General features: G+C 62.1%; 1 protein-coding gene across 1 annotated transcript in view; it reads right to left on the bottom strand.

Moving 5' to 3' along the window:
- Positions 1 to 669: 669 nt before the first annotated feature.
- The window catches only part of GCGR (glucagon receptor), a 29,416-nt gene continuing 8,277 nt past the window's right edge, over positions 670 to 21,808 (bottom strand). The window contains exons 2-14 of the mRNA XM_048817413.2: positions 8,902 to 9,066; positions 8,572 to 8,668; positions 7,831 to 7,938; positions 7,124 to 7,245; positions 6,789 to 6,895; positions 6,443 to 6,596; positions 6,187 to 6,346; positions 4,166 to 4,226; positions 3,161 to 3,230; positions 2,342 to 2,430; positions 1,994 to 2,132; positions 1,816 to 1,857; positions 670 to 1,570 (exon numbers count right to left, since the gene is read on the bottom strand). Coding sequence (XP_048673370.1) covers positions 1,295 to 1,570; positions 1,816 to 1,857; positions 1,994 to 2,132; positions 2,342 to 2,430; positions 3,161 to 3,230; positions 4,166 to 4,226; positions 6,187 to 6,346; positions 6,443 to 6,596; positions 6,789 to 6,895; positions 7,124 to 7,245; positions 7,831 to 7,938; positions 8,572 to 8,668; positions 8,902 to 8,955 — 1,479 coding nt within the window. The 5' untranslated portion in view covers positions 8,956 to 9,066 and the 3' untranslated portion in view covers positions 670 to 1,294. The remainder of the gene's footprint in view (positions 1,571 to 1,815; positions 1,858 to 1,993; positions 2,133 to 2,341; positions 2,431 to 3,160; positions 3,231 to 4,165; positions 4,227 to 6,186; positions 6,347 to 6,442; positions 6,597 to 6,788; positions 6,896 to 7,123; positions 7,246 to 7,830; positions 7,939 to 8,571; positions 8,669 to 8,901; positions 9,067 to 21,808) is intronic.

Genomic DNA, 21,808 nt, shown 5'->3' on the forward strand with positions numbered 1-21,808 from the left:
CTCCTCCAGCTCAAACCCCCCTCTCACTGACCCACCTCGCTGGAGGGCTCCCACCGCAGCCCCAGGCCAGAAAGCACGAGGCGGGTTGGGGTGGGCCGTGGCTGAGAAGGAGTCTCTCACTGGGAGGCAGGGACACACTGAAAGCCCCTCAGGCCCACTACCCCTGCTGGGAGCTGGGCCAGCGGGTCAGGGGTAGGGTTTGCTGCCTGTTTGCAGAGTGCTAATGGGGCAGAGGGGGCGTCCAGGGCCAGCTCCTGCTGGCAGGATGGCTGGGAGGGCAGACAGGCCTCCCTGCTCAGCTGACTGCAGCTGTGCCAGTCCAGCCTGGCCTCTCCCACTGCGCCCCCAAGGAAGTCGCTGTCTTGCCCGGGGCATCGAGCAAGGAGAAAGGCCAAGTGCATTGCCCTCCAGCAGCCCTGCTCCGGGGGGAGTGCCCTGGGCCAAGGGTGACTCAAGGCGACCCACCTGCCCAGCGGAGACCCTCTGGCCCGCCTTTGCTCATGCACCCCCTCTCCCCTGTCTTTGTGCAAACTCCCCCTTCTTGCTCACCCCCTTCGAGCAACTGTTTCCCCCCCCAACAGCCTTTGTGCCTTCCCCTCCCTGGGCTGTGCCGGCCTTGCCCCCTCCCCCAGCCCTTTCAGCTCCCAGTCAGGAGGCTTCAGTCCCTCATTGCCATGAGACACACTCCAGGGTTTATTGGTGCCCACGTCCTCCGGAGCGATGTGTCGTGCCGCGCCCAGACAGATGCAGACAGATCCTGCCCCGCCACCCCGTGGACCCCATGCCTATTTACACAGCTACTGCAGAGATAAATTAACCTCGGGCACAGGGGCTGGCGGGCAGCAGGAGCAAGCGCAGTAAGCAGCTGTACACATGGCCCGGCAGGCAGACACCCTGCCCCCACACTCCAGCGGGCACTATCCCCAGGCTCCCTACACCCCGCCAGGCTGGTAAGGGTGCTCTGCCCTCCATGTGGACTTGTGCTGGGGTGCAGACCTTGTGCACAGACACCATCACGTGCCCACCTGGCACATGCCCCTGAAGGATGGACGGGGCAGCAGGGCATGCTCCATCCTCAGCATGCCTGGCATCAGGCCCTGGCACCCTGGTGTGCACTCCGATTCCCAGACGGCCCCAGGAAGGGGGAGGGAGGCTGGGGCTGAAAGGCACAGACTCTCGCTTTATGTCCCTGCAAGCCTGCTGCCTGAGCCCTCAGCTCCCTCTCCCTGCCCAGCAGAGCCTGCCCGCGGGCGGGCATGGGCCCAGCGCCCTGGCTGCGTGGCAGGGGGTGGGCTCAGAAGTTGCTGGCGGCTGTTTCGGGGAACTCATAGCACTGGTGCCTCTCGCTGGCGCTGCAGCCCGTCTTCTCGAGGTAGTGGGTGCTGGTGTGCGCTGTGGGCTGACTCCGCCCTAGCCCAGTGATGCAGCTGCCCACCAGCCTGTGCTTCTCACAAGTACCGCTGCCCCCATTGCGGGCATTGGGGGTCTGGCTGTACGTATGCTTGTACTCCTCCTCCAGGTCCTTGCCCAGCTTCCAGCGCTGCCACTTCTTCAGCAGCTCCGACTGCACCTGCAAACAGCCCCAGACGGGGTGAGCAGGGCCCGGGGCCTGCGACAGCCGCTTTCCGGCTCCCACAGAGCAGGTGACAGCAAGACAGGCCAGGCCAAGCCTAGAGCCCCTACTGGGGCCCAGATGGCACAGGGCAGCAGAGTCCTCCCCACCGGGCCTGTGCTGCAGAATGCTGGTACGGGGTCCCGAGTGGACGCAGTCATGGAACGGGCTCCCCGTGCCGGGCCCAGGGCGTTTGCACTCACCTCCTTGTTGACAAAGCAGTAGAGAATGGCCACCAGCATCCCCTAGGGCAGCAAGAAGAGAGGGCATGAGAGAGGCACGGCCCAGGCCCCTTGATTCCTCCCCAGGGTCATGAGAGGGGAGGCCACAGAGCACGGAGGCTGGGCGAGATGGTGCTTGAGGGCGCCAGGCCCAGCTCACCTGGAAGGAGCTCAGGAAGAGGTCAAAGAAGAGCTTGACGTAGCGCAGGGTGCCCTGGGCGTGCTCGTCCGTGACAAAGGCAAACACCACCTCGTGAATGCCCAGCAGCGGGATCAGCGTCAGCGTGGACTTCGCCAGCCTGCCAGGGAGACTGAGCAATCAGAGCCAGCCACTCCCCACCCATTTCGCCTCCCCGCTCAGACACTGCAGACGGGGTCCCATGGCCACACGGAGCCCCCTCTGGCACAACAGGGCAGCGGGCAAACGCACAGAGCAGGGGGCCTGCGGTGCAGCGGCCTCTCCAAGGTGTGAGAGGGACAGCTGGGCCTAGGGCGGGGAAAGGCGCACCTGAACTTGTAATCCGTGTAGCGCATCTGGTGGGCACGGAGCTTGGAGACCAGGATCTGGATGATGCGGATGAAAATGAAGAAGTTGATCTGAAAGGGAGAAATAGGGTGAGAGGCAGATGGGTATGGGGACCAGGGACTGGAGGATCCCCACCCCAGCAAGGGAGTCCTAGTGGGGCTGGTGGGCCTAGCCCCATGAACTATCACTGGGGAGGAGATGACCGTGCCCAGCCCTGTCTCAGATGCACCCTGGGGAGTCTAGTCGGCCCCAGGCAGCCAGTGCAGGATGAAAGGGACCTTGCCCACAGTCGGGGCTCTGCCTGGGCAGGGTAGGGCAGCTATGGAGGGGAACCCAGTGTCACCAACTCTCACAATATTTGGCGCTTTTCTGAAAGCCCCAGCTCTTGGAGTCACGTGATTCTGGGAGACTCGCTCTCATTGAAAAGACAGGTGCATCCAGGCACCATGGCTGTGGAGCAAAGTGGGAAAACGCGCCCCGACTGCAGCCCAACAGCTCCATGAGGAGGAGGCAAAGGAAGCCGAACATGAAGTTGTGATCTGTGAGCAGCTGGGGCATGCGAGAGAGGGCAAGGGTGTGTGTCAGGAGTAGGGCCGGGCAGGCGGATGGGGTGCCTGGGCTGGAGGAAGGGAAAAGAGGGGGAGCGTCTTGCAGGAGGGGTGCCCACAGTGCGGAGAGGGGAGGGGCTGGTGGTGCAGGGAGGGGAGGGGGCAGCGGTGCGGGGAGGGGAGGGGCCCATGGTGCCGAGCGGGGAGGAGACCAGCGGACCGGGGAGAGGGGCAAGGGCGGGCTGGGACTTACCAGTATGGCCAGGAACACGGGGAAGCGGGGGATCCACCAGAAGCCCATGTTGTTGTTGGTGCTCCAGCACCTGTGAGGTGAGAACGATGGGTGACAGGGGAAGTGGCACTTCTGTATTGATGTGCCACGTGCCACGTGCCACGTGCCCCGGCAGGAAGCTCAGCCCAGCCCTAGCACAAGGTGGTACAAGGCTCCTGGCAGGGATTTCCAGGTAACACAAGGGACAAGGAGGCATGAACCAGGTCAGGGCTCTCCCGCAGGCACAGACCTGCTCCTGCCCAGACACATGCCCCTTGCCCACATGGGCACAGACACCACCCCCGTGAGCGCACAGACTGTCTGCAGCCTCTGCCAGGCACACAGACAACTACAGATGCAGCACTAGACAGATGGGTCAGACCTAGGCCCATCCACTCTATGCCTGTCTCCAGCAGGAGCTGGCAGCAGCTGATTCAGAGGGAGGTGTTCGAACCCGCAGGAGAGGCTGAGGGCTAATCTGCCCCCACATGCAGGCTCAGCCCAGTCTCTAGCCAGCATGCCCTCACAAGCATGGCCCACCCATACCTCACACGCACAGCTGGTGCAAACCCACACCTTGCATGCCTGGCCCGCCCACACCCACACCTTGCACGCAGAGCCTGCCCATGTCTCCCACACACAGCCAGCGCATAAAGCTGGCACATGCAGCCCACACCTCAGACACTCACCTTACACACTCACACCTTACACCCACACTTCATGTGCCCACATCTTGCACATACACTTTGCATGTCCACACCTCACACATGCAGCCTGCGCATGCCCACATTTTGTACTTTCACTTTGTGTGCCCACACCTTGCACATGTACCTATCACACCCACACCTCACACACAGACCTCACACATGCACTGCATGTGCCCACACCTCGCACAGTGCCCATACTTCTCACACACATACTTTGCATGCCCACACCTCACTCCCATAGCTCACACTTTGCACATGCACTTTGCGTGCCTCTACTTACTGAATGTTTTCATATAAAAATTTCACAACCACCCAGGGGATGAGGAACAAGATGGGGGCCCCTGGAGAAGAAAAAGAGACAGAAGCAGGTGAGAAACCCCTAGAAAGCACAAACACATTCAGGGGCAGCTCCTCCAGGGGCCATAGGCTGAGACAGGGGCACCAGGTGCATGTCCTGGGATGGAAAGCAGCCACTGTGCCCACCATAACACCTTAGCATGGCCTTTGCATCTCTGGGCAGGCGCTGTGCCATGGCTGGTGCCCGCCCCCTGTGCCCAGGTGCTGTGCCATAGCTGGTGCCCACCCCCTGTGCCCAGGTGCTGTGCCATGGCTGGTGCCTGCCCCCTGTGCCCAGGCACTATGCCGTGGCTGGTGCCCGCCCCCTGTGCCCAGGTGCTGTGCCATAGCTGGTGCCCACCCCCTGTGCCCAGGCGCTGAGCCATGGCTGGTGCCCGCCCCCTGTGCCCATGTGCTGTGCCATGGCTGGTGCCTGTGCCTGGGTGCTGTGCTGTGGCTGGTGCCTGCCCCCTGTGCCCAGGTGCTGTGCCGTGGCTGGTGCCCACCCCCTGTGCCCAGGTGCTGTGCCATAGCTGGTGCCCACCCCCTGTGCCCAGGTGCTGAGCCATGGCTGGTGCCCGCCCCCTGTGCCCATGTGCTGTGCCATGGCTGGTGCCTGTGCCCGGGTGCTGTGCTGTGGCTGGTGCCCGCCCCCTGTGCCCAGGCGCTGTGCCATAGCTGGTGCCCGCCCCCAGTGCTGAGCCATGGATGGTGCCCACCCCTGTGCCCAGGTGCTGTGCCATGGCTGGTGCCCGCCCCCTGTGCCCAGGTGCTGTGCCATGGCTGGTGCCCGCCCCCTGTACCCGGGTGCTGAGCCATGGCTGTTGCCCACCCCCTGTGCCCAGGTGCTGTGCCATGGCTGGTGCCCGCCCCCTGTGCCCAGGCGCTGTGCTGGCTGTTGCCCGCCCCCTGTGCCCAGGCGCTGTGCAATGGCTGGTGCCTGTGCCCGGGTGCTGAGCCATGGCTGGTGCCCGTGCCTGGGTGCTGAGTCATGGCTGGTGCCCACCCCCTGTGCCCGGGTGCTGAGCCATAGCTGGTGCCCACCCCCTGTGCCCAGGCGCTGAGCCATGGCTGGTGCCCGCCCCCTGTGCCCATGTGCTGTGCCATGGCTGGTGCCTGTGCCCGGGTGCTGTGCTGTGGCTGGTGCCCGCCCCCTGTGCCCAGGTGCTGTGCCGTGGCTGGTGCCCACCCCCTGTGCCCAGGTGCTGTGCCATAGCTGGTGCCCACCCCCTGTGCCCAGGTGCTGAGCCATGGCTGGTGCCCGCCCCCTGTGCCCATGTGCTGTGCCATGGCTGGTGCCTGTGCCCGGGTGCTGTGCTGTGGCTGGTGCCCGCCCCCTGTGCCCAGGTGCTGTGCCATAGCTGGTGCCCGCCCCCAGTGCTGAGCCATGGATGGTGCCCACCCCTGTGCCCAGGTGCTGTGCCATGGCTGGTGCCCGCCCCCTGTGCCCAGGTGCTGTGCCATGGCTGTTGCCCACCCCCTGTGCCCAGGTGCTGTGCCATGGCTGGTGCCCGCCCCCTGTGCCCAGGCGCTGTGCTGGCTGTTGCCCGCCCCCTGTGCCCAGGCGCTGTGCAATGGCTGGTGCCTGTGCCCGGGTGCTGAGCCATGGCTGGTGCCCGTGCCTGGGTGCTGAGTCATGGCTGGTGCCCACCCCCTGTGCCCGGGTGCTGAGCCATGGCTGGTGCCCATCCCCTGTGCCCAGGCGCTGTGCAATGGCTGGTGCCTGTGCCCGGGTGCTGAGCCATGGCTGGTGCCCGTGCCCGGGTGCTGAGTCATGGCTGGTGCCCACCCCCTGTGCCTGGGTGCTGAGTCATGGCTGGTGCCCACCCCCTGTGCCCAGGTGCTGAGCCATGGCTGGTGCCCATTCCCTGTGCCCGGGTGCTGAGCCATGGCTGTTGCCCTGTGCCCAGGCGCTGTGCTGTGGCTGGTCTCACGCCCTCCCCACCGCCGTGCCCAGGTGCTCACCCCAGCCAATGCACAGGTAGAGGGTGAAGTAGCTCCGCTCGGAGAAGACAGCGAGCACCAGCAGATTGTGGAGATAGATCCCCTCCACCAGCAGCCAGCAGTAGTTGGCCACGATGCCGTACTGCATGAAGACGGTGGCTGCTCGACAGCCGGCAGCAGCCTGTGGGGGCGGGGGGGGGATGATGAGTGGGTGGGGCTTAGTAGGGCACTGGCCCCACAGAGCCACTAGCACGGCAAAAGGGCCCGGGGAGCTCACCTCGTTGCTGAGCCAGATGCCCACGTTGTAGTCGTCAATCTTCTCGTTGTAGCGGGTCTTAAGCAGGGTGTCGATCACCAGTACCGAGACTCCCTTCAGGACGAAGGAGGCGAAGAGGTTCATGTGGATGTAATTCCGCATGCAGTGCAATTTGCTGCCGAAAGCAGGAGCCCCCAGTCAGTGTCCAGCAAGGACCATGCCCAGCCTGGCTCCTACAGCCCCGGCTACCCCAGCCCTGGCCCCATCTCCCAAGTCTCCCCACCCCCCAGCTCCCTCTTCCCCTCTCCCGGCTGCCTCTCCTCCCCTCCCTCCCTGTCCCTTCAGGTAGCTCTCCCCCAGCCCCTACCTGAAGCCCAGCAGGATGGCCAGGGCGAGGAGCAGGGTGCCCAGGGACACCGAGTAGCCCACTGTGTACATGATCTTAAAGCTGCCATAGGTTTTGGCAAATTTATCCTAAAAAGAGAGGGAGAGAGCTGCTGAGCAGGGCTGGGCATGTCTGTCTGTCTGTCCGTGGGCTGGAGCGACAGAGCCCAGGCATGGGAATAGCCCTTACCCCCCTGGGAGGCGAAGCTGCTGGGCCATCCCAAATTCTCAGCTGCTGTGGGGCTAAGCTGAGACTCACTCATACCATCCCATGGGGGCTGGACGGCTCAGCCCAGCCCCAGACCTGCCCCCACTGACCTGGGCTTCAAGGTCTTCTGCGTCCATCTCACACTCTGTGCTGTCCCGCCAGGGCTGCCCATTGGGGCGCTTCACCCACTCCCCGTCCGGCCCACACTTCTTGAAGACATATCTGTGCTTCACTGCGGGGGGGAGATGGGGACATGAAGAACCGGCTGGTTAGAGACCGCAGTGCTCCCCACACCGGGCCCCCGTGCTCTCCCTGCCAGTCCCCCCAATCTGCCCACGCCAGCCCCCCATGAACTCCCCTCCCTCCCCAGGCCTGCCAGAGCCCCTGCGCTCCTCACTGTGCCCTGCTGGCTAGATCCCCACGCCCCACACTTCTTGGTCCCATCCCTGCCAGGTCCATCCTTTCTGCCAGTGACAGGGTCCTGAATGGCCGACAGCGCCCAGAGCCAATGAACCCTGCCCTTCCCCATTAGCCAGCCGGGGCAGCCGAGGATCAGGCAGTGAGTATCCCGACTCTCCGCCCCACACTCCGTCCCCGGCCAGCACAGGGCTTTCCTCAGCACCCCCTCCCATGGCTCCTGGCACTGCAAGCCACAGAGGGCACCAGAAGGCCTCCATTCCCCACCCCTGCTGACCTACAGCTGCTCAGAGCGCCCCAGAGCCCAGGGAGAGCAGATGGCAGCCGCTGCCCATGTGCGATGTGCGCCCAGCAGCACAGGACAGCGCAGCCGGACCAGGGGCCAGCCCCAGGTAGCTACCTTTCCTGTGCCAGGGCAGGAACCAGGGGCAGGAGACGTTGACTGTGGTGTTGGGCAGCGTGTCGGGCCAGCAGGAGAACTTGTCAAAGGTTCGGTTACAGACCAGCTCTGCAGGGAGAATAGAGGCCCTGAGCAGGGATGGGGGGTCACAGCGCCTCTGCCAGCCCCCCACCATCCAGCTCCCCCGTAATGGGTGCCCCCCTGGCTGAGAGGCCACTGGAGGGCAATGGGAGGGGTCAGTTGAGGGGCCATTGGGGGAGTTTTGGGGAGAGTGGGTAGAATCAATATTTTCTATAGTTACAAAACTAATCCTGAATGCCACCCTGTGTGCCCCTGGAATTGCCCCCTCTCTCCCTGTGTGCCCCTGATATTGCCCCCTTGGCCCCCATGTGCCCCTGGAATTGCCCCCTCGAACCCCCATGTGCCCCTGGAATTGCCCCCACAGCCCCTCCTTGCACATGGTGCTTGTCTCCAGGCCATGTGAGCTCCTGAGGTCTGTGCAGCACCAGGGCCCAGCATTACCACAGCAGCCCCTTCGAAGGGGCAGGAAGCCCTGGGTCCCATTCTCCTCTGCCACCCACTCCCCTGCCCAGGCAGCTGCTCCTGGCCCCAGCACACCCAGGGGTGGAGAGGGTCTGTCCCCGGCCCCTGCACTCCCAGGCTCACCAGCAAAAGCCCGGCTGCCCCTTACACGGGGGAGGGGAGGGGAGGCATGCGGGGCTCACGCTCACCTGGTCTCACCTGTGGGTGGAGGCTGCAGGCTCATGTTCTGGTGACACTCCTCACTGTAGGCCTTCCAGCTCTCAAAAAGGAAATCCATGATCTGGGCTGAAGGTCCCTGGAGGGGGTTACAGTAGGGGGCCCGTCAGTGACCAGCCAGCAGCACTCCCTCAGGGCTAGAGAAGAGGGGCAGGACCCCAGAGACCAGGGATTCCCCTGCTTTTCCTCAGCCTGAGCTGGTCCTCCCCCTCCCGGCAAGGAGCTGGTCATGACAGCCATCCCGGGCAAGGCAGGTCCAGCAGCGGGCGGGCTCAGCCCCAACGGGAGAGGCCGGGCCAGCCTAGCCCTTACCTGGCAGTAGAGGACCAGCGCCAGCAGGAGGCTGAGCAGGCACGGCTGGGACATCCCTCTGTAGGGCTGCAAAACCGCATCGGGAATGGCCTGGAGCAACCTGCTTCCTACAGAACGGCCCAGGCCCAGCTGCTCCCCCTGCTCCTGGCTGGCTCACAGGAAAACCTGCACGAGACAAAGGCAGAGAGTGCTTGGGGTGCTCTGCAGATAGGGAGGGGGCTGCGCTGCCGGGGGCCAGCCTGCATGCAGTGGTGCAGGCAAGGCGAAGTGCAGTCTCTCGCTGGATGGCCCCTGACTGAGTCGAGGGCCCCAGGGGCTACACACTGAGCCCAGCCACGTGCTGGCAGGACTCGGCGCCGGGGGGACAGCTGCTGCTGAGACCCTCGCTGAGCTCTCTGAAATCCCACCCTGGTCGCTGGGCCCGCGGGAGCAAAGGTACTCGGCCCCTGACAGGGTCAGGCCTGTGAGAGGGACCCGAGCCAGTCGCTCTAGCGGTGCAGACACCAGGTCCCTCAATGGGAGCCCGTGGGGAGAGCTAGTTCAGCACCAACGCCCAGCACCATTGGTAGGGTTGCCAGGTGTCCCTGGCAGCTCTGGTCAGCACTGCTGACCGAGCCATTAAAAGTCCAGTCGGCAGCGCATTGGGGCTAAGGCAGGCTCCCTGCCTGCCATGGCTCTGCGTGGCTCCCGGAAGCTTCGATATGTCCCCCCTCCGGCTCCTAGGCATAGGGACAGCCAGGGAGCTCTGCATGCTGCCCCCCGCCACAAGCGCCGGCTCCACAGCACCCATTGGCTGGGAACCATGGCCAATGGGAGCTGCGGGGGCGGTGCTTTTGGACAGGACGGCCTGGACGCACTTCCGCATAGGAGCCAGAGGAGGAACATGATGCTGTTTCCAGGAGCTGCCTGAGGTAAGCACCGCCTGTAGCCTGCACCCCGACCTCCTGCCGCTCCCCAACTCCCTACTCCAGCCCTGATCCCCCTCCTGCCCCACACCCCCAGCCAGAGCCCTCATCCCCTGCACCTCAACCCCCTGCCCCAGCCCAGAACCTCCTCCTGAAGCCCAAACCCCTCATCCCCAACCCCACCCCAGAGCCTGCACCCCCAGCCAGAACCCTCACACCCCCTGCACCCCAATGCTCTGCCCCAGCCCTGATCCTACTCCCACTCTCTGAACCCCTCAGTCCCAGTCGGGAGTGCCCTTCTACAACCCAAACCCCTCAGTCCTAGCCCCACCCCAGAGCATGCACTCCCAGCAGCCCTGGCTGGCTTGGGCTTGGCTGCTCCCACTTCTAGGGATGCTGGGAAAGCCAGCCAGCCAATGGCTGGGCCCACCATGCACCTGGTCCAGGCCTCCCTTGCCAGTCACCTGCAGGCTGGACTCTGCACCATGCTCTGCACGGGACTACTCCCAGGCTAGGCATCCCCACAGCACCATCTGTGCCTGCCCAGCTCCCAACTGCTGCTGGGGACAAGTCAAGAGCTTGGTTCAGATCCAAAGAGTTTCAGGCCAGAAGGGACAACTGGATCATCCAGTCTGACCTCCCATATTTCACAGGGCACTGCATTTTACCCAGCTGCCCCTGTACTGAGCCCAATAACTTGAGTTTGGCTAAAGCATCTTAAGTCATAGAAATGTCAGGCTGGAAGGGTCCTTGAGAGACCATCAAATCCAGCCCACTGTGCTGAAGCAGGACCAAGCAAACCTAGACCAACCCTGACAGGGCATTTCTGAGGCTTTTTTCTGCACCCCCTCCAAGCTTTCAATGTCCAAGCTTTCAATGCCCTTTAAAAAGCAGACCCCCAGAACTGGATGCAGTATCTTAGATCGGTTTTACCGAGGCTGCACCTCTTCCCTGCTCCTACTCCCCTGTTTATGCACCCCAGTGTCACATGGGGAGCTCAGACTCAATTGCAGTTCATGGCGACCCCAGAACCCTTTTTAGAGTCACTGTTTTCCAGAGTACAGTCCCACAGTCCATAGGCAGGGACGTCAAGCCTCTTTCCCAGATGTCTGCCCTTGCCTTTGGGTGTCTGACTAGGCCCAGCCTACGAAGTGATCCAGATAGCTCTGTAACTGCCCTGGCCTCATGGATATTTACCAGCCCACCAACTTGCATGTCAGCCACAAATTCTATCAGCAGCCAGTTTGCATTTACCTCCGGTTCAACGGTGCCAACTCTGGACAGCGTTGGGTCTAGAGCTGAGCCCTGCACAACCCCACCAGTGCTAGCCCCCAGCTGGCAGGCTGAGCCAGCTCCACCCCAGGGTGGATGAGCATGGCCCAGCCACTGGGCAGCGGGGTCAGTAACCTCTGTGCTTGAAGCCTCATCTGGGTAGCCAGGCGCCAAGTCTGAGCCACACGTTCCATTGCACCGGCAGGGCCTGTCCATGCTCCGGGAGCTCGGCCTGCAGCTCTCCACTTTCTCTGGCAGGGAGTCGCCACTCTCACCCTGTCCCCTTCTAGGTAGAGATTTACCAGGGCAAGAAGTGAGCAAGGAGCACCCGCAACACCATTGCTCCCCCTTGTTTACAGATTCCAGCGGAACAGGGAGCTGCTACCTCCCCGGTGGCCATTAATGATTAACAGCCGCAATCCCCTGGCTCAGGGTGAACCAGGCAGACAGTGACTCCTCCCTGCACCATCCCGGGCCCAGCTCCTACACCCAGAGCTTTGCCCTGCTCCCACGTGCTGCAGGGCACAGGCTGCGTCCCTGCCAAACCCACAATATCCCTGCCTCTGGCTCAGAGGGACTCAGACACAAAGCCCAATTCATGAGGTGTTAATTCCCTCTATCCTGCCCTAAGCTGGTTAAAGGGCTCCTGAGCGGGATTTCTGCTCTGCTAACAAACGGGCCATTCTCGTTGCACCCCCCACAGCACAGCCCAGGCCCCGAACATCCCTTAGCACAGCAGGGCCAGCCTGGCATTGCTAGGGCTCTGGGAATTCCGGCTGCCCCCAGCAACAGGGCAGGAGCTCTCCATAGCCAGCAGCTTGCCCGCCCTCTCGTGCTCTGGAAAGCCCCTCACACAACCCCAAGCGTGAGGGCCCGGTGGCTGCCCTGGGCCAGAGCAGTCAAGGGGCTGTCTCCCCATCAGAGGCTGCTGTGTGCCCAGTAGCTGGCACTGGGCTGCTCCTTCCAGGCTGGGAGTGGGTTCTGCCTCAGAGCGCTGGCCACATGCTTTGGAGCAGCACCGGGGAAGAAGGGGAAATCACCTGTAAGTTGCTTTACCAGCCATGCCCTGACTCCTGCCCATCACAGAAACACCCAGAATCCTGCAGTCCTGCCCCCCCCGGCGCCTGGGGCCACGCTGCCTGCCGGTGTCTGCGAGCTGGGGCACCTCCATGCAGTGACAGTGGCTAGTCTGGCTACTCCAGCCAGGGACAGAGCCCCGTTCTCAGAGCCCTCTGCCCGCCAGCCTCCCTTCTCATTCAGACATTCCCCGCCCGCTTGGGGAGGGAGCTCTGTGCCACCCAGGCACAAGGACTCTCCCAGGACTCTCCCCTCTGTCACTCGCCTATTTTTATCCCTGGGAAAATCGCCTGTCCTCTCCCCAAACCCTGGGAGCTGGGGAGGAAGCAGCAGCTGTTTGGGAGCCTGAGAAATTCATGAATCAGGGCTGGGAGCACCAGATGCTGCCTGGGGCTGGGCTGGACACACAGGCTCTCTCCATATTTAGAGAGCTCCAGGACAGGGGAACCATCCATGTTTCCCACAGCACAGGCCCCTGGCCCACCTGCTGCAAGGGACTTGAGATGGCAGCCACCCCTGGGCATCCGGTCTGTTGCCCTCCCTGCCCTGGCCAGCCCAGGCCCTGCAGGGAGTTCCCCAGGCCTTTGCTTTGCCCTGGTTTAAGTCCCAAGTTGTGGGCCCCCAGCCCTTCCCTGGGGAGGCTGCCCCACACTGGCCAGCTCACTGCCAAAGCCTAGGACATTTTCCCATTGACGCTGGCTGTTGCCCCATGGGCCCTCGTCACGGAGTCCCCGGTGATGCTCTGGAACTGCTCCCTACGAAGCCAGGCAGGACTCTGGGGAAGTCTCCTCTCTGGGAGCAGCCTGTCTCCAGGGCAAGAAGCCCACACGGCTTCCCCCTTCCTGGGTCTGACCTCGGAGCATTCAGCATCCTCTGCCCCTCCGTGCACTTCCCACAGCGAGTCCCCCAACTCCGCAGTCAGACGTGACTCTCAGCCAGCCAGTGAAACAGAGGTTTATTAGACGACAGGAACACAGTCTAACACAGAGCTTGTAGGTGCAGAGAACATGACCCCTCAGCCGGGTCCATTTTGGGGGGGCAGGGAGCCAGACAACCCCGTCTGCACTTCACTCCATGTCCCCAGCCAGCCTCAAACTGACTCACCCTCCTGCCCCTCCTCCTCTGGGCTTTGTCCCTTTCCCCGGGCCAGGAGGTCACCTGATTCCTTTGTTCTCCAACCCTTTAGCTCTCACCTTGCAGGGGGGAAGGGCCAGGCCATCAGTTGCCAGGAAACAGGGTGTCGGCCATTCTCTGTGTCCAAACCCCTGCACACACCTGCCCTCTAGGGCTCTGCAATGATCATACACCCTTACCCCACCCCCTAGATACTTAAGAACTGCATAGGGGAAACTGAGGCACCCCTACAGTATTCAGAGGAAACATTAAGAACAGTCCCACTTCGTCACATCTCTCCCCCCTTCGAGACTGAACTGAGCGAGGTCACTTTAGCCGGTGACCTGGGGAAATTCGAACGCACCAACGTTCCCATGGATGCCCCAGCATCTCTCCCATTCCTTGGTGGGAATTACACCAGGCCCTTCCAGTTTTATGCCCTTCCTTGGTTCAGGTGTGCTTGCTGGCACTTGCTGGTGGCATATGGGAAGGTTTATGTGGCCCGTGCCCTTTTTCCACCCCAAAACCCCTGGGGTTCAAACTGAGATCAGGTCTTCTCCCAGCGCTCCAGTTTGGAAGGCTGTGATTTGAGCTCTCTTGGTTAAGAGCCCCCATCTTGACCTTGGCCATCTCTGGGCTTGGGCAGCAGCTCCCCACCTTGTGGCCCAGGTACGACACCTCTGCCATCCCCACCTTACACCTTCCAGCTTTTACCATCAGTCCTGCCTCCTTGAGGCAGCCCAGCACCCTCTTCACCTCCCAGATCTGGTTAAAGACACAGATGTCATCAACGGACGCCAGGGACAGGTACGATAGCCAGCGGTGATACTTCTGGGGCACCGCCAGCTGCCTCCTGATTCCCCATGGTTCTACTTCCCCTGGGGGAGCCCATTCCCAGTACAGGAATCCCTTTTCCCACAGGAATCTGTCCCTGCAGCCTTCTCCAAGGGGGTTTGCAGTGCTGTGGCCAGCAAATTCCCTCAGCTCCTCTAAGGAGGGATCCTTCTGCAGCTCGGTCTGGAATTCAGCTGCTGAGGAAGGGAGTGGGACCTGTTCCCTCTCGCTGGCTGGGCCTGGGGTCACAGCCCCACTGAGCCCTGTCCCTGGTTGCTCCCTCCCTGCTGTAGGATCACTTCCCAGCAGCGCCTCTAGACCAGGCAAACCTGGTTGGCAGCCGACCTACCCTGCCTGTGGGTCCCCCCCTCAGCTGGGGTCTCAGCTCCCCCCATGCTCAGCGCTGCCCTAGCTGTCCCAGTGGGGGCAGGCAGCGAGCTTGCTGCTTTCTTCACTGCATCAGAGCCAGCGGGAGCCCCCACTCCATCCCACCCAGCCCCAGGGGTCTGGTTACTGGCAGGCAGGTATCCCGAGCCGAGCAGCTCCTCCCCCCCCAGCCAGGTCATTATGAGCTATTACCAGCAGGAGAGTGAGTTTGTGTGTGTATGGGGGTGGGGGGGATGTGAGAAAACCTGGATTTATGCAGGAAATAGCCCGACTTGATTATGTAAAGAGTTGTCACTTTGGATGGGCTAGCACCAGCAGGAGAGTGAATTTGTGTGGAGACTAACACGACTGTTCCTCTGAAACTTGTGTGGAGGGTGAGAAAACCTGGATTTGTGCTGGAAATGGCCCACTTGATGATCACTTTAGATAAGCTATTACCAGCAGGACAGTGGGGTGGGAGGAGGTATTGTTTCATATTCTCTGTGTATATATAAAGTCTGCTACAGTTTCCACGGTATGCATCTGATGAAGTGAGCTGTAGCTCACGAAAGCTCATGCTCAAATAAATTGGTTAGTCTCTAAGGTGCCACAAGTCCTCCTTTTCTTTTTGCGAATACAGACTAACACGGCTGTTACTCTGAAACCTGCATTTTCACTGACCATTTCCCTCTCCGCCGATTGGTTCCCTGGATTCAAACCCTCGGCCATTACAGGAGCAGGGCCTGGATCCTGTCCCAAAGAGACAGTCATCCCCCAACAGGGTCTCACAGCTGATATCCTGGAGAACCCCAACGACCAGCCAGCCCCACCCCTCCTGGGTCTGCACAGGGATCTGGGCCATAGGCAGGGCGAGGGGCTTCATCCCTGGGACCCTTGCCCAGCTCACACAGCCCTTCGACATCTGGTGGGGCTGTACCACCCGGGGCCTGACAACAGTTCTCTCTATCCCAGGATCTCGCCACCCCAGGAATGTCTCCCCATTGACCATCACCTTCTGCTCCCACTGGGGGTCCGAGGGGCCTGAGCACAGGAGACTCCACACAGACATATAGGTTGGGGTCAGGAGTGGGAGCCTGTCCACCTCCCCACCCATCTGACTGACAGAGTCTATGGCCTTGGGACCCAGCAAGGGAGCTAGACACCGGGGCTTTTCCGCAGGGCCCCCTGGTTCAAATCACCAGCCTGCTCAAAGGCAGTGAGGTGGGCATCCACATCCCCCCCCCCTTAACCAGGGGCAGCAATTTAGTCTCGAGCTTCCCTGCGGAACTGGCCCCCCGGGGTCTATCCCCACTCACCCCGGGGAGGTCCCCTAGGCCTCTCCGCTCCCCCACCGCCAGTTCATGCTGCTGCTGCTTCTGCAGCTCTTTCTCGGGCTCTCGCTGTCTCTCACAGTCCTCTTGCTCTCTCGAACTCAGCTCCAATCCCATCCCGATCCCCCGATGGAGAACCCGATCGTGAAGACCCCCACCGGAGACAGGAGTCTTGGGGATGCTTGGTTACCACTCCAGATGCTCCCAGATTGTCCCCAATCTGGGTCAGGAATCTGCTCCTTAGAGTGGTCATCATCCTCCAGCTGCACGATTAACTCTGCTTTGGTGAACTTTCCAATGCTCAACCCTCTCTTTCTGCACAGGGTTACAATGTCCTTCTTAAGGAGACGGTGACAGGCCATCACTCCGCTCTTCCCAAGTTGTTGTGGACTCACAGGCGTGTGTGCTTTCAGCTCCCCACGGTTTCCAGGGAGAACCCCTAGTGTGCCAGCCCTTCTCGAGGTCACCTCCTCTTTGCCAGGGTCAAGCTGCAGACTCCTCCGCCCCTGGGACCGCTCGCTGCAATCCCCTGGGGGAACCCTGTTACTGCAAAATTCCTTCTCTCTGGTCACACACTCCCAGGGGTTAACCACCCCCTGAAACCATCTCTCTCTGAATCTTCAGCATGTCTGGTCCCCGTCAATCCCCCTTCGTTTTACTGCTCCCCAGTCACTTACTGCAGGAAGTGCCGTCCACGGGGTGCAGTAGATCCCACCACTGCCACCAGTTATCACGGAGTCCCCGGGCAAAGCTTTGGAACTGCTCCCCATGAAGCCAGTCAGGACTCTGGGGAAGTTGCCTTCCTATGAGCAGCCTGTCTTCAGGACACACAGCTCACACAGCTTCCACCTTCCTGGGTCTGACCTCGGAGCATTCAGCCTCCTCTGCCCCTCTGTGCGCTTCCCACTGCAAGTCCACTCAGGCGGGGCTCCTGGGGAAACCAGAGGGTCCTGCACCCCAACTTCGCAGACAGACGTGACTCTCAGCCAGCCAGTAAAACAGAAGGTTTATTAGATGACAGGAACATGGTCTAAAACAGAGCTTGTAGGTGCAGAGAACAGGACCCCTCAGCTGGGTCCATTTTGGGGGGCAGTGAGCCAGACAACCCCGTCTGCACTTCACTCCATGTCCCCAGCCAGCCCCAAACTGAAACTCCCTCCAGCCCCTCCTCCTCTGGGCTTTGTCCCTGTCCCGGACCAGGAGGTCACCTGATTCCTTTGTTCTCCAACCCTTTAGCTCTCACCTTGCAGGGGGGAAGGGCCCAGGCCATCAGTTGCCAGGAGACAGAGTGTCGGCCATTTATGTTCACTGGCCCTTTGCTCTGCAACAATTACACCCCCTTATAGAATCATAGAATCATAGAATATAAGGGTTGGAAGGGACCCCAGAAGGTCATCTAGTCCAACCCCCTGCTCGAAGCAGGACCAATTCCCAGTTAAATCATCCCAGCCAGGGCTTTGTCAAGCCTGACCTTAAAAACCTCTAAGGAAGGAGATTCTACCACCTCCCTAGGTAACGCATTCCAGTGTTTCACCACCCTCTTAGTGAAAAAGTTTTTCCTAATATCCAATCTAAACCTCCCCCACTGCAGCTTGAGACCATTACTCCTCGTTCTGTCATCCGATACCATTGAGAACAGTCTAGAGCCATCCTCTTTGGAACCCCCTTTCAGGTAGTTGAAAGCAGCTATCAAATCCCCCCTCATTCTTCTCTTCTGCAGGCTAAACAATCCCAGCTCCCTCAGCCTCTCCTCATAACTCATGTGTTCCAGACCCCTAATCATTTTTGTTGCCCTTCGCTGGACTCTCTCCAATTTATCCACATCCTTCTTGAAGTGTGGGGCCCAAAACTGGACACAGTACTCCAGATGAGGCCTCACCAATGTCGAATTATCTCACCACCTAGAGACTTAAGAAATGCCTAGGGAAACTGAGGCACCCGTACAGTATTCAGAGGAAACATTAAGAACAGTCCCACTTCGTCACAGCCCTACACCAGTGAGGCTCAAGCTCCTTGTGTGGATGGCAGCTCCACAGGGAGAATGTCACCTGGCCCCACTTCCCCGCCTGTTCCCCATTCTCCGTCGCCCAGCCGCCATAGCACAGTGTCTCCCGCTAGGCCGGCATGTCCCCGGCCTGGGAGCTGAGTCCTGCCCTGAGGCACCTGCCCGCGGAGCTGCCGTTGCCCACAAGGGAGGCCCAGGAGCAGCGCAGGCACCTCTGCCTGACATGAGCCCCACTCACACACTGGCAGGCTAGGCCACAGCCCTTGCGCCCTCTCCTAACCAAGCTGGCCAGATTTCACTGCCCAGCTGCCTCGCAGGCCCCACGCTCCCCTGCCTGGCCTGTGATGCCCTTCCACCGTCTCCAGCCGCCTGGTTTGGTCCCCTGTTCTCTTGCATTGTGGCACCTCCCCAAGGCACCAGCCAGGGCCTGTTGCTGCCCGGCCCCATCTCCAGGGACCCTCCTCATTCTGACTCCTTGGATTCGCGCAAAGGGCTTTCAGCCTCTTGGCTGCGGAAAGGCAGAGCAGGCTCCCAGCCCCCCTTGCCCCAAGGCTCCCACACCCCTCGGTCGGGCCCATCTCCCTGGCGACGGCCACACTACGAGCTGGGGCTGCGATTCTCTGCCCCACACATGTCCGCAGCGCCAGGGGAAATAGCAGCGCAGCCCCGGCTGAGCTGTGCCCAGCGCAAACCCGTACGTGGCATGGCTCAGCCCTGTGGCCTGTGCTCGAACCCTGGGGCTGCCCCTCAGCTCATTCGCCCCGCTGAGCATCACCTCAGCTTCCCAGTCCCATCCAGGCAGCTATGGGGCAGCCCAGTGTGAATACAACTTCTAATGCCTGGTGGGGTGAGCGGTGCCCTCACCCCCCAGAGCCCCAGCGGAACTGAGACCAGGGTAATGGGGGAGCCTCCGTGTTCCACCGGGTTTAGCACGTGGCCTCCTTTCCATGGGAGCAGGGAGCTCAGCCAGTCCTGGCCCTGCCGCCCACCCTGCCAGGGCTCTGAGCACACCCCTTGCTTTGGCAAGTCTCGTTGTCCATCTCCTTGCTGAGGAGGGCTCTGGCCCTGCGTGAGTCTGTGAGAAGGAGATTTCCACAGGGACTCTGCCAGGGAGCTGACACATCGGCCCCAAACCACGCCGTCAGCCTGGCAGTCCCTGCCGGGTCCCATCGGCGGGTTCGCTCACCAGTGAGGCCCAGAGGAGCTCCCTGCCCCAGCAGTGCCGGCTCTGTCAGGCCACCAGGCATATGGCACTCAGTCCTCAGTCTGGGGGAGAGGTGCCCTGTGATGCAGGTTGGCCAGTGGGGGGAGGCTTTGGGGAGGGGGCTCAAGCTCAGAGCCTGGGTGCAGCACAGTGCGGGTGGGGGGACCCCAGCTCCTGGGGCCTAGGGGCCACGCTCTCTCCAGGTTGCTGGGACTACAGCCTGGAGAGGAGCTGGGCTGCCCACTCCTGTGCCCCGTGCACTGGCAGCTTCTGGCCTCTCCCTGCTGCGGATGGGCTCCCTGGTGAGCCTGGCCATGTGCCGACTGCGTGGCCAGGACACGGAGCGGCTGCCGCTCTCTTGGGGAGGAGAAGTAGAAAGCTGTGTACACAGATGCACCGGCCTCCGCCGAGACCCTGGCTGCCTTTGTCTCCCCACCCTGCCAGCGAGCTGGGCCCATGTGGACACATCACTCTGCCCCCCAGCAACACATGGGGCTCCAGCAAGGAGGAGCCCCCCAGCCAGCTCTCCTCGCCCCCCCCGCCTCCAACATGAGGGATATTGGGGCCACCAACCCAGCTCCGGGCAGCCACAGGATGGATTCTGGATGGGTCAGGGGCCTCCCACAGGCTCCCCGCTAGCTCAGGGGCTGGGCTGGGCATGGCGTCTGCCCCGTGCCCTGCAGCCCTGGAGGTGGAACCCCTGCTCTGGTGTGGTGCAATCCCTCACCCCCCCTTGCCTCTGCAAGGGCCAAGGAGGGGCCGGGGCGGCAGCTGGGTGTCCCTCCTGCTGAGCCACGTTGGCCCAGGGGCACCTCCGGCGCGGCCCAGGGGCACTTCCGGCACGGCCCAGGGGCACTTCCGGCACGGCCCAGGCAGTGTGCTCTGCCAGGGAGGGCTGCCCAGAGGCCAGAGCTCTCCTGCCTCCTTGGCCGCCGCTGCTGAGTTGGGTTGAAGGGTTTTGAAGAAGCGTAAGAGCATCTGGTGCCATGACTCCTGGAAGTGCAGCAGGCAGGGGTGACACTGGGCCGGCCGTGAGCCAGGCTCCTCGCACGGGCGAGCCACAGTCAGACAGCGTAGGCTGCCCTGCCCCACCAGGGCTGGGGAGGGGCTCGGGCACTAACGGCCCGTCAGAGATAATCAGGCTCCTGGGGCTGAGGCTGCTCAAAGAGAGAAAAGCCCCAGAGAGGAGGGATGAAGCAATCCGACCCCTCTGCTTGTCCCCACGCTCCGGCCTACAATTCCTCTGTCTACGGCTCCCCCAAACTCCAGAGCCTCAGACATGAAACACTGAGGGGGCACCAGAGCTGGCAGCATCTCTGGGCAGCAACAGGCCCACACCCCTGAGCCCAGCCCCACTTGTGGGGGATACAGGTCCAGGGACCCAGAGCAGGCTCCATACATTGCCGGACAGTGACAGCCAGCCAAGAGCATCGGCTGTGGGGGAAGAGAAAGAGCCAGGCCGGTCTCAGCTTGAGGAAAGCTCTGCAGAGCTGGGGGGAAAAGGAGCACTTTGCTGGAATTGCTCTCGCTCTGGTAGCGCTCAGAGGCCCCGGGAGCCCACAATCGGAAAGGCCAAACAACCACCAAAGGGCAGGCAAACAGTTACAATGCCCCGTACACACAGACATCAACAATCCAAGCAGCAGCGGGTGTGGGGTGGGGGGTCAGAGACCTGAGCAGTGCCCCATGAGTGGCCTGGGTGGGATTGGGGTGGGGGTGGGGATTAGCACTCTGTCTCGCCAATACCAATTTGGGAGGGACCCCCACACCCCCAGGGAATTAGAGTGCTCAGATCTGCCGCCCAACTCCCGCTCGCTGGGAGGTGTGTCTGCCCTGGCTGCGGACACTGGCTGGGGAGCCTGCCATGGCTTTGGGGGGCTCTGGGCCAGTCCTACAGCCTGGGGGAGCGGTGGAGACATGGGGTGGCACATTCATGCCACTCCCCAAAGCTAAGAGCTGGCAGCCAATCACAACAGCACCAGCTCCACTCAGCGCCCTGGCTGCAGAGGGAGATGGGCTTTGCCCCCACTTCCCCAGGCTGCCCCTGGGGATTCTCCTAGCCAACCAATGCCGAGGGCCCGCTCCTGCCAACACCTACTGCCCCCTCCCGCGCTGTCTCAGGGCTGTGACTCAGCCCAGATCTCACACACACGTGTAAGGGATCAAGGCAGCTCAGCACGGCGTGGATCTCCACGGGGAAATCTCTGGCATCTGTACCACGCCCTCAGACCATCCCAGTATGGCAACACCCCTGCCACACTAGGGCAAGAAACGCCAGCATGGCCCCTCGCTGCCCCAAAGACTCAGAGCAGAGGCACCAGCCCATTGCCCCAAGTGTCACCCTGAGCCACCGGAGACACCCCATCCCCACTGGGCCCATCGCTGAGTAAACAAGCCGTCAGGCAGCGTCTCCCCCAAGCCTGCTGTCCCCTCCGAGGCAAAGGGATCAGCCCCCGGGGCTAATGGAGCACTCGCCATGGCTGGCTTGGCTCTGACCTCGGCAGAGCAGGGGCTTCAGCACTGGGCAGCAGAGGGGCTGTCAGAGGGCAGGAGCTGATGTGATGCCAGCGTGAGCCTGGCTCTTCTGCGAGCACTCCTAGGACTACAGCCAGCAGCCAGGCTGGGGGGCCTGACAGGGAGGCTGGTCAGGTATTGCCACACCACAGAGCTGCCCCGCCCCTCACTTCTGCCTTAGAGCCCTCAGCTATTCAAGCCCTGGGCTCCCCCCACACCCAGCTCGGCGCTGCCCCGACCCACAGCCCTGGGCTCCCCCCACACCCAGCTCTGCGCTGCCCCGACC

The sequence above is a fragment of the Caretta caretta genome, chromosome 14 (assembly GCF_965140235.1).
Source record: "Caretta caretta isolate rCarCar2 chromosome 14, rCarCar1.hap1, whole genome shotgun sequence".
Lineage (NCBI taxonomy): Eukaryota > Metazoa > Chordata > Testudines > Cheloniidae > Caretta > Caretta caretta.